The 12503-nt window shown below is 36.0% G+C and overlaps 1 protein-coding gene across 1 annotated transcript in view; it reads left to right on the top strand.

Moving 5' to 3' along the window:
• The first annotated feature begins 434 nt into the window (after nucleotides 1–434).
• The window catches only part of LOC145979556 (clavesin-2-like), a 42140-nt gene continuing 30071 nt past the window's right edge, over nucleotides 435–12503 (top strand). The window contains exons 1-2 of the mRNA XM_083112527.1: nucleotides 435–488; nucleotides 8884–8991. Of these exons, the coding sequence (XP_082968653.1) occupies nucleotides 447–488; nucleotides 8884–8991 (150 nt within the window). The 5' untranslated portion in view covers nucleotides 435–446. The remainder of the gene's footprint in view (nucleotides 489–8883; nucleotides 8992–12503) is intronic.

The raw sequence follows: 12503 nt of genomic DNA, 5'->3' as shown, positions 1-12503 counted from the left end.
TTTATATAACCTGGTTTTCTCCAGTAAGTATCAATAAGTGTGTTTATTTGAAACTAGTTTCAATTAATTCATTAAATGTTTCATGCATGTATAATATTGTTGAATTCTTGGTTAAATACAAGTAATTTCACAGTGTATTTTAAATCAAATAACTGGGTAAGTTAAGTAATTTCGGATAAAATGTAAAACATAGATACATGCCCACATCATGTTCTCAGACGTAGAATTGTGCAATGCCAGTTAAGTATTTGTATTATACGTAATCAGAATACTGTGCTTCTCTTCAAGGAAATATTGATCCTCGTATCGTTAGCGCAGAAGATGTGGAGAAACTGGAAGACTTATTTGCTCACATTGTTCTGGATGATAACAACAGAAAATCGAAGATAAATGGAGTTGTTGTCATTTTAAATGGTTCTGGATTCAGGTTGCAAGTTGCTACCTGGATGACACCTGCAAGAATTTGTTATTACGTCAAGAAACTTGAAGTAAGTTTCCTGTAAATTTCATCGCGCATAAAATGTATAAAATAGTCCAGAATAGCAATACTGCTTATTTACTTTCTTGGAAAATACAATCTCACTATTAAAATTACATTAGCGCTTGTAAACCTCGAAATGAGTAGAACGGCATTCTACTAGTACTTCGTAAATATCTGGTACCTTCCATTCCGTCTCGTCAGAAATTACAACAGACCATTCGGGTTCGTGATTTTTTTTTTACTTTTCTTAACATTATACTACGTTTATACATACATGTAATATATTAGCACATATTATAGCATTCATGTATGTTTCCCCTCTACGTGGAGATGTTATTATTATTTACTTTCCTTGTGAGTGCGTCTTGGAACGCTACTGCAATCTTCTTGCCTTGTTAGTTCAAGATAAGTCATAAAGTAAGGGTTTGAGCAAGTAAAACTAAATTTATATTATTATCACGTGTTTTTTTGGGTCAACGTCAAGTCTGGATTTGTCGTCTACCAAGAAAATAATTAATTTTTAAAGTATCCTTTCAGTTCATGGATTATGCCTAAAATGATTTGGTATGTTCTTAATCATGTTTTTCTTCTTCACTCAAATCATTTGAACACATTATGACCTCATATTTTATTCTAGTTTGAAGTATTAATTTATCCAACTGCCCTGAATTCTTCCCTGTTGTCCCTTGAAAGTAAAAGTAAATTAAATAAACTAAAATGCTTCCCTGTTCTTTGCACCACGCCATTAAGGCGTAAAGGGGGTGTGGAGTTAGGGCCCCACACTTTCTTTCCTTTAGAGTAACAACTAAAAGCCAAGTACGAGAACTTACCTTTGACTCTTCTTAAGTCATTCATTGTTCTTTGTAGGATTTCACTTCGACTTCCAACCTTTCTGATCCTGCATCTTGCACTTCACATCAAACGTCGAGTTTTAGATTACCTACATACGATGTGCCATACAATTCAAAATGTTTTGAACAAACCTCCGATTTTTATTGAGTGGAATAGAATTACAAAAAAAATGTTATCATCCACTGGGATCAAATTCAGGTAGTGACGTGAAGTTGGCCCACCACATAAACAGAAAGCAAGAAAAAATATGACAATATTTAGTGAATAATTTGAGCTAATTTGTGCACGCTATCTCAGAATTTGTACACACGTGGTTTGGTAGGTATTTGTTATTCTAAATGGTGTGGCCAATTTCACACTAGTGGCCTCACTTGCTCGAGATGGGCTAAAACCAGTGCCAATATTTAGTGCATAATTTCTTCTAATTTGTGCACTTTATGTAGGATGACATGTAGGCTAAGAAACAAAATTCAATATTGACACTTCCTTTTGAAGAAGTTATTTTCAATTTCTACAATTTTTCGTTTCGTTGGTTCACTTCGTTCACAGTTACTGAACGCGTTCCCTTGGTTTGTTTTACAGTACATAATGTGGCTGGTTGTAGTTATAGTTATGTCATTTTTCACAGAATGTGTGTATTCCTGACAACACTGCCCTGCCCTGTTTCACAGCAGGAAATGACGACACAAATGCTATCAAATGTTGTGTTGTTGTGTTGGGTTGCCAACAATCAGGCGACAAAACGGGCTTTTTGAATGACTGTAGCGCCGAAACGAAGCACCAACGAGAAAAGTGTTATTGAGAAAAGTTGCTTGCCTTGATGTCGTGCCTTTCTATGGTCCGTGGGCGCCATTAAAAATGACACCCTGTATATCCGTAAGCAAAGAATATGAGAGAAACTTTTGTTAATGTCATATTTCACAAAACCTTCTAAAAACAGAGAAGAATTCTAGTGCTAGCATAAATGTAATATTATTAATAATAATAATGATAATAATAGTATTTGGCGTTTTGTTTCTCTTATGCACAATTTCGCAGGTATTATTTCCTTCTTTGAAACTTATACCTAGTTGTTTGTTCATCTTAGCGAAAGGAAAGAAGAAGTTCACCCCTTTACACAATGGTCAACGAAGAGCCAAGTAATCCCAAACAATTTTCTCTCTCCAGATTATACCAGATACCACTAGAAAGCAAGGTAATGAACATTTTCGGGAACAAATATGATGTACAAAATATCTCGGCGATAATAGTATTCGTTCTTGATAAATACGCTTCAAACATTCCTGAAATTTACGTCATAAGTCACTGAAGTATGAACGTCCTCTGAATGGCCTGGCGTCATCTATTAGGCAGGCGTGTAGACAGGGCTTTCTGCTAGCCACGTAAACTTAGCATGGGCCGTGAAAGCGACAGGAAAAAAGTCATTAGTTACAGTGCAAAACACAAGTATTTTATGAAAAAATAAATATGCTGACCAAGGCAGTAATTTATTTTATTAAAAACATAAACTAGACGTAACGTTTCAACCTTCTAGCAGGGTCTTCTTCAGACTCTGTATCAAGTACAAAAGTAACAAGATACAAAAGTAGGGCATTATATATACACACAAACATTACTCCCTCCAGACTATTAGAAAGTTGTTAAGGAACTTTCTAGCAGGTGGCTTCCCTTGTCAACTGTACTTTCACTTAAAAGGCTAAACATATTTACATCCATATAGAATGTGGTTGGGCTTTATATCTCACGCTCTTTTTCCTTCATTTTTCTTCCTTCTCCTCTCCTCTTTCTCTCTTGTTCTTTCCATTCTTTCTAACATCTTCTTCCATTCTTTGTTTAACTTCAGTCCCTCATTCCAGTTCATTGTGTCTTCTTCACCTTTCTTCTCTATTTCCTTTGCTTCCTTCCATTTTCTCACTAGCATTCTCTTCTCCCTTCCTATCTGCTTAGCCTCATCCCACTCTATGTCATGTCCTGTTTCTCTCGTGTGTTTAAATATCGCATTTCTCTCTCTCTTAAGTCGTACATCATCCCTATGTTGTTTCAACCTATCTTTCAGTCTCTTTTTCGTTTCTCCTATGAACACACTCTGACATTCTTTACATTTTACGTCGTAGATAATCCCTTCTTCTTCCACTTCTCTGTTTTCCTTTTTCTTGTTTGCATTCTTTGCTATTCCTAAGATGCTTCTCCCTCCCTTCTTGAAAGTTTTAATGCCCGCTTTCCTAACCACTTTGCATATCTTTTCTGTGGTCTTCCCCATACTCCTTATTCCAAACCTCCTTTCTTTTTATTTCTCTTCCAATTTCCCCTTCCTCTTTTCTACCTTCTTCTGTTTATGTCCAATCTATCCTGCTTCTCATAGCCATTCTTTTCCAGCTGTTTCCATAGGCTATTTATTTTGCCTTCTTTTTTACATTCCTTCGTGCATATTTTCTTGATTCTGTCCTCCATATTCTTTATAAAATTTATTTTTGTCACCTCACTTACATCACTTCTTTTGTGGCAGAATTCCGCTGCTGCACACTTCTTCTGATGCCAAGCGGTTACAATTTATTCTTCTTCTTCTTCTTGGAAAGGACAAGAGAGAAAGAGGAGAGGAGAAGGAAGAAAAATGAAGGAAAAAGAGCGTGAGATATAAAGCCCAACCACATTCTATATGGATGTAAATATGTTTATCCTTTTAAGTGAAAGCACAGTTGACAAGGGAAGCCACCTGCTAGAAAGTTCCATAACAACTTTCTAATAGTCTGGAGGGAGTAATGTTTGTGTATATATAATGCCCTATTTTTGTATCTTGTTACTTTTGTACTTGATACAGAGTCTGAAGAAGACCTTGCTAGAAGGTTGAAACGTTACGTTTAGTTTATGTTTTTAATAAAATAAATTACTGCCTTGGTCAGCATATTTATTTTTTCATAATCATGGAAACAAGGCTTAATGGTGTTATAAGTATTTTATAACTTACTGTGCAAGAACGTGTGATCCATTTATTGCAGACGTAAGCATTTACTGTCTAAATCAACAACACTTTAGAGCTTTTTTCCCACTAAACTTACAAAGCAATACAGTGGCAACAGTTAATGGCTGAACACGAAAACTACTTTGTTCATTGCCAATACAAATGTTCTGACTGGCAAAAAAGGATTGATACAAGAATGCATTTTCTGCATTTACTACTATTATCATCATAATATTGTTTTCACAAATTTGAAAATAACAGTACTTTTAGAACATTCGGGTTGACACGTAAATTTGTTCAATTTAACTGGTGATACGGTAAACAAATGAAAGCGTTTCTTTTTATTTCCTGCGGTAAACGACAGTTTTCTTTAGTTAGCATATACCGGGTGTTGCACCTAAAAGTACCACCGGAAAAAATTCGTGAACAACAATGAATATTGAAAAACTGCTTTCGCAGATATGAGAGGTGCTCCTGGAATTAGTGGACACAATACGTTAAACTACGTAAGGATGTACGATTTTCAACACAAACTTAGTTTTTCTATAATGGAAGTAATCCTATAGCGACACAGCCCAATATTGCGCCCTGGTTTACTTACCGACTGCTGGCCTCCCTCCCACGCAGGCCACCAGAGGGACGTGGAGTTCTGTAGCCAGATTATTGGGACGGGTGGTATGTGCGACAAACCCCCAGCCGTTGTAGGACGTCGCGACCGGATTACGTTCACTCACTCGGAGCTCCCCAATTTCCTCAAGATGGTGGGTTTGCCACCGGCCCTGTACACAGGCCGAAAATTCCCGGAGACTGAACCCGGAATCGAATCCATGCCGTCCCGCAGCCGCCGTCCAAAGCAAGATGCCTTAGACCGCACGGGCACGGAGGAGGACTTCTTTAAAGGAAACCCCATTTTATTTTTAGCTCATTTGAAAGTACGGACAAATTCATTAAGAATAGCGTTTGTTACCTTGGTAATACGTCACGTATTCTCAAGTAATTGTAACGTGAAGTTGACGCTTGAAACAAACATTCTCACAACTTGATTCGTGTGTCGAAACATACATACAGAGGCGTCACCTGAAAGGGGGGGGGGTGTTCACGGAACACATGAAACCCCAACCAAAAACAGAAAATTTTCAATTTGTTCTCTTTTCTGCACTGTTTTATTGTGCATTTCAATATACTTATTTTACAAAACAGCTTTTTTCGTTCATAAAGTCTTCACAATGCTTCAAATTTCCCAATTTCCCCGACTGTTGACAAAAAAAGCTCACCGCATTAGGCAGCGAGAGTTCGGGGCACATCTGGTGCTGTGAGCTCCTTCTGCTGTATTCTTCCTGTGTTGTAGCTCTATCGAAGGTGCCGAGAGAAACCAAGGGGGAACACTGGAAATCGGAGCACGTGCGCCTTTCGAAAGAACACTGTCAACAGATGGCAGTAGCAGTTCGGAGAATGCCGATAGCGACGGAGTTACGAAGTATTTTATTTTTCTTCTCGTTTAGTTTCTATATTGGGGAAAAGTAAGCAATAGTTAATATATAATGCAAACACTGTTTGCATTGTTATACCAATTTCTAAGATTTTCGATGTTTTAGCCTATTATCTTTCTTTTCCAATACATTTCACCAAAAATTAAGGCCGTAAACCTCCTCAAAACTCCATTGTAAATAGTTGTCAAGCACCCAAAACTTTACATACCGAAGGTTTTAAGTTCTAAAACACTATATCACCAAAATGAGCAGATTTACACTTACATCGGTAGTTAAAATGTGTTGCTTAAACCTCTAGATAATGGGAATGAGTGAAAACGAAAGAAGGCTAAGACACTTTTAGCAGAAAATAATATTTATTTTGGTACACATGTAAAATGAGTATGGATAATTATCAGTTATTTTTTTTGGAAATAAAATTATAATTGTTATAAACTCCTACAGATAAGCTTTAATACAATATTTTTTTAAGTATCGCGAGTTGCAATTCAAATTCAAATTTTCTTTATTGAAGGGCGTGGTTCAGCCTGTGGCTGTTCTCATCATGAAATTTGAGCATTGCCAGAGACCTACGAATGAAATATAGAGAAGCTGCTGTGAAATTACAAACAGATTTTTTTTAAAAAAAAAAATCACATATTCGACGGTATCGTGATTAGCTAAATTGAGAGTGGGGGTTAATTCTTAGAAGCAAGAAAATGAATTTCCAAAATTAAAATAAAGTAATTGTTTATTGGTTTGGTTTACTTTACTTCGCTTTTCGGCCACTTTTGGCTAATCGCCAGGATGAGGATGGATAACGACATGATGAAACTGATGAAAGGACATTGACAAATATCCATGCCCTGGCTGAGATTCGAAACCCTGGACCCCTAGCGTTCTGGGATGCTGTGCTAACCACTCTGCCACGGAGTTCGGCGAGGAGAAAAGAAAGGAATTTCAATAATTCAAATTTGCAAAAAATTGATTGAGTGATTTGTTGTTTTGAGTCCACTTCATGCACAGGAAGACCAATATTTACTGGACCTACAGTTTAAAGTGGGATCCGAAACAAATTTACAAAAGAATTTTTTGCAATTTAATTTTTCCATTTGTTTGAGGGATTCTTCACGGGAAACGGAGGGAGGTTGTTAAGCAGACACAATAATTCGCAATAAATTAAAACTGGCCTGTATTTTGTAAATATATTTTCGCTAAACATTCTGGCAGAGTGTCTACACAATGCGCTACAGATACAAGATCCCAGGTGCATATCCTCGATAAAACACGCGCTGTTATATTCGTACTTTTATGTTGCTTTTCTTCGACATTTGGCAAAGCCACTGGAAGAAAAAGGAAAATAAATCCTAGCTTCGATTCTTGGCTAAAATTTTGCCTTTTGTATCTCGATTAATCAATGTCACTTAGGTTCACTGTTCTCTTCCCTGCGATGGTGATCAATAATTGATTTTAATACATTTTCTCTGATTTTAGGCTGGCTGTGAACACCCAAGGATTTACTCCACGTGACGCCACTGCATACATATCCCCCTTTGACGCCATTCGTGTATCGTAGCAAACATGTTACTCTTCTCGATACTATGTTCTGTGCTTAGGAAATGTATTACGTTTCAACAACTGCGGGTTACAATAAAATGTGTAGTTTGTAAATCATCTACATTATCTAAAAGGTTCTGATGCATCTTTCTGAATTAACAAATATTTGTTAATTAAAAAGTATACATTTTAAACATTCCGCCATCAGTTACATACATAAATATTAGTACATTAACATCTTCCTAATTTTTAATTGGCATTCATTCATTTACGTCATAATTTTTAGTACATCGGAACAATAAACTCTTCTCGTTTGGTCATGACAAATCTTTAACTTTTCAACTATTACACTTTGCACATTATACATTTTCCATTCTTTCTATCTTTCAAATTGATTTACCAAATGTATCAAATAAAGCAAGGGCGTAACAAAGTACACTGATTAACCAGACGTTTGTGATAGTGTACTTACGTCAGAACTGTTCGTGACAAAATTGTATTTTCAAACTCTGAAAAGGCCGAGATGATACTTATCTATGGCGAGTGTAGAAAAAATGCTGCACAAGCGTGCAGGCTGTATGCAAGATGGCCTACACTCGGCTCTGCCGACAGTCATAGTGGGGATGCGCCTTCTGAACTAACTCAATGTAATATTTCAGGATGTTTGTACAATGTTTCATATTGCAATACAATCGAATATTTTAAATGAGAAATGTACAAGGGGCAATTGTAAAAGTGTTACAATTGCCCCAATTAAAAGTGTTACATTTGCACCAACCTGACGCCATATTGTTTGCTGGCTTCCAGCTACTAACCACGACACCATAAATTTATTATAACTATTTTAACAAATAAATAAAATATTTGGTATTGCGATGATATATAATAACCTTGATTAGACAACATTGAGAAACCATTTTTAAAAATGAAGGGGTGGTTTAGGGTTTTACTGACATGTTGAAATTTTGAAAAGATCTCTGTAATATCAGCAGTAATCACAACGTAGGCAACAACTCTACACGAGTCACTCACAACTGACTCCTTTCCGCAGATTGAGTAGTTTACAAAAATGTCCCATGAGAACAACACAGCAGCGAATGTTACATATGGCGCATGTTACAATTGACCCCGCTCTACTCTACTGTTAGTCCTGTATCCATTTCATCTATCAAGACCACTTTCAACGTACAAAATATTATCTATTTGTCTTGAAAGAAAGGCCTCTCCGATGGCGCAGTGGTAGCGTCGTCGCTTTGTAATCAAGGTGTCCCGGGTTCGATACCCGTTGGAGACAACATAGTGGTTCCAATCACCCTTTAAGCTGTAGGCCCTGGCCCGATTAGCCATACTGTGCATAAAGTGGACTTGAAACATCAACTCAATCAATCTTGAAAGAGAGAACCTTATAGTCTGACATTTAGTTGATTCTTGATGGACGTCTTAGTAAGCGTAAGATTATCCAGTTTGTACATTTCGATAACGTTGAAAATAATGTTGAGTAAGTTCTTAATGTTCATTTTAGTTTCTCGTTTCTTATCTAAACTTTTTCTCGCCTGTGTTTGTAGGTGTTCCCTTCATATTGGATGGAAATGCATTTTATTAACACTCCAGGAATTTTGAAACATGCAATGACTGCAATAATGCCACTACTCAACCCGAGAGTGACTAGAAATGTGAGTAACTTATTGATCTATGTGCAGTCACAATTTATTGATTGCCTGCGTTGATACTGTGTGTATGATTTTATGTATACTCTTGCAGTTATTTAAATACAATATTGTTGGTAAAATACTATAATTGTCGTGCATGCGCAAGCAAATATGCAGGCGTGGTACTTGCAATATGAAACGATCACTATATAATACACAATAACGACTTTAATGTCAAACACTGCAACTTATAAAATTGCCACCGCCCTCTTGGCAGTTCCAGTCCGGCCGCGGCTATAATGAACCATTCGCCTCGTGCTGTCCACATCTACCACTCAAATGATATCTTTGTTTCTTTCTGTATCCTGTCCTGAAAGTATTTGAAGGCATTAGTCTTGTTTACAAAAAAGTACTTTCACTCGCACTACATAAATTCCTATAAAGTTCGTGAATGCAGAAACTAAGGAACAGTCAAAGCAGTGAATGCACACTCATTCTCCAGACAAGTCCAAAATATTCAAGCAAACACTGTCAAACCGAAAAATGATGGCACATGTTTATTGGGATCGTAAAGGAATATTGGTGACGGAGTTCACGGAACCTGGAACCGCAATCAATCAATTTATGATATCGTTTCTCCCTACAAGCAATAAATAATTACACAAAACTATAAGATTGTTCACAAATTGAAGGGAACCAGGATTAAATGTTCGTTATCACATAACAATGAAAACTTAAGTAGAAATGCAGAATTGTTCAAAATATCTAAACATATTTTTCTGTAGTTTACGGTTATAACAAACATAAGAAACCAGTTTTTCGTTGTGACGTTTCAGGAGAACACACGCTCCCTTCATCAGACTATTATTATTATTATTATTTTTTATATAAAATATTTATTGGACAAAATCCATGCACCACTTAACAATTTATCAATTGGTATTATATACATGTATGCACATAATATTTACTCACAATTATTCCTTTCATAATAAATAGTTTCCAAATTTCATTACACTTTTACAGAATTATATTAGACTTATTAAGATATTTTGTAAGAATATAGATTACCGAGGATGAAGGTGAAGTCAGTAAACAAGGCAGTGTCAGTGGCGCTTGATGTCCACTCCTGTACAATTCCTGTAAAAATGGTTCTCTGTAAGTTTCATAAAGTTTGCATTGAAATATAATGTGGTTTGGAGTTGCAGTATATTCATTGCACAAACAAACTGGCGAAGTCACTAAATTCTTCTTGTAAAGATGAGCTGCGGCGATAGTGTGATTTAACCTGCAGCGCATTATAGTTGTGAGGGAACTCCGGGAGAGTTGAATCTGTTTAAACCAACATTCCTTTGGAATTCTTTCTTGTATAGAATAGTAGGCCTTACCGCATTGAGTGCTAGTATTTGTCCACAAGTTTTGCCAGTCAGTAAATAGTATTTTTCTAGTGTGTGATTCCAAAACTACGGACGGAATCTTTATTGAAAGCGGCCGTTGGATTGTTTGATTCGCTGCATATTTTGCCAAAGTATCTGCTATATTATTCCCTTCTATTATAGAATGTCCAGGTGTCCAAATAAAGTTGATATCATATCCCAATCTCGTTAATTTCAGTGTGAGTATTCTTATGTTAACAATGTACCATTCCGTATGACATGACCATGATGCAAACTGTAAAGAATTTAGCACAGAGGCTGAATCGGTTGCAATTAGAACTGAATTTAACTTCATCTTTTGTACATAAAGCAATGCCTGTCGTATTGCAAAAGCTTCTGCAGTGTATATTGACAGATACGATGGCAAAGGAAAAATTTTGAATTCTGCAGAATTATCACAGTAAAATGCTGCTCCTGTTTTTCCAGACGTTGATTTTGAATCATCTGTATATATGTGATATTCACATTGTAATTTTTTAATGTATGTAGTCTTGATATATATTATTTGAAATTGTAGGGATTGTCTTCCTGAAAACTCTACTTGGGTAGGCAGGAAAATGAATCCTCATGGGAGATATCATATTAAAGTAGTCTGTCATGAAGCATGGTGCATTAGGTAAACGAATAATATTAGCTTGAAATTTATTAATGTCCTTATAAGCATAATATAGTATACGTAATCTGGATTTATATTTTGCTGTACGTCTGTTGAGCATCAAAGAGTCTAACAATTGAAGTTTTGGTATGATCGGAGATGTCGTGTTGGCAATTTTCTTAAGTAAAAATTTGCTCGCAAGATATTTAACTCTAAGTTTGTATGGTGGATCTCCCACTTCTACGAAAGTTGCTTGTTTTGGAGTTCCTTTCCAAAGGCCATAAATCCTGGATAAACTGCTATATTGGATAGAAGATAGCGTGTTAAAAGCCCAACTTAAATTATCATTGTACATAAAGGAACCATACTCTAGTCTTGAGTTTAGCATCTGTTTATGGATCTGATGTAATAATTTAGGATCAGCACCCCACTTTTTCTTAACTGTCAACATTTTTATTATGTCAACACTTGAGATCCCTTACATTGTGCCAGTTCTACTTGTGACTTCCATTTAAGTTTTTCATCTAATATAAGTCCCAAAAATTTATGACTTCTTTGTTGACTAATAGTTTTTCCGTTTATATTTATTGATATGCATGAATGAGATCTCTTCTTATTAAAAACTACCACCGAAGACTTATCTGGATTTACTTCAATTCCATTGATATCACACCATGATGATAATTCATCCAGAGATTTTTGAATTTTTTGAGCCCCTTCTTGAATATTTTTACTACTAGTGTATATAACAATATCATCTGCATATTGTAATAGACGAGTGTGTTGAAGAATTTTTGAGCCTAAATCTGCCGTGTACATATTAAATAGCATGGGACTCAGCACTGCGCCTTGTGGTAGACCTTTATGTGTATAACGTGCGGTGGATAACTGTCTTCCATATCGAATGTACAACTTACGTGCCAATAATAATCCAAGAATACTTTTTATAAAATTACGTAGAACGTTCATTTTCTCCAATTTTTGTAACAGTATATTTGGAAGGACAGAATCATAGGCGCAACTTAGATCGAGAAAAACTACGATACAAAATTCTCGCCGTATGAAAGATAGCCATATATCTAAAATTAATGTCGCTAATACATCTACTGTTCCAGTTCCTTTCCTAAATCCCATCTGATGTTTCGGTAATTTCTGATTATATACGACCCACCATGTGAGTCTGTTGAGTATTAAATGTTCATATAATTTAGCAAGGCATGATGACATTGCAATAGGTCTATAGTTCGTATGTATTCCTGATTGTTTACCTGGTTTTAATATGGGTATTATCACCACTTCTTTCCACTGTGATGGAATTTCTCCACTATTCCATATTGAATTGTATGTATTTAGTAAAATTTCATATCCATTCAAAGGCCAGTGTTGAATACATTCGTATGTAATACCATCTAAACCCGGAGACGTTTTCTTTCGTTTATGAACAACATATTCTAATTCATCCATAGTGAATAGCGATTCTAACGTGGATGTTTCTGGATATTTCA

Source organism: Lepisma saccharinum, chromosome 26 (assembly GCF_977018435.1).
Source record: "Lepisma saccharinum chromosome 26, izLepSacc3.1, whole genome shotgun sequence".
NCBI classification, from domain to species: domain Eukaryota; kingdom Metazoa; phylum Arthropoda; class Insecta; order Zygentoma; family Lepismatidae; genus Lepisma; species Lepisma saccharinum.
The sequence above is the reverse complement of the archived record's forward strand: the minus strand, read 5'-3'. Positions and strand labels throughout refer to the sequence as shown.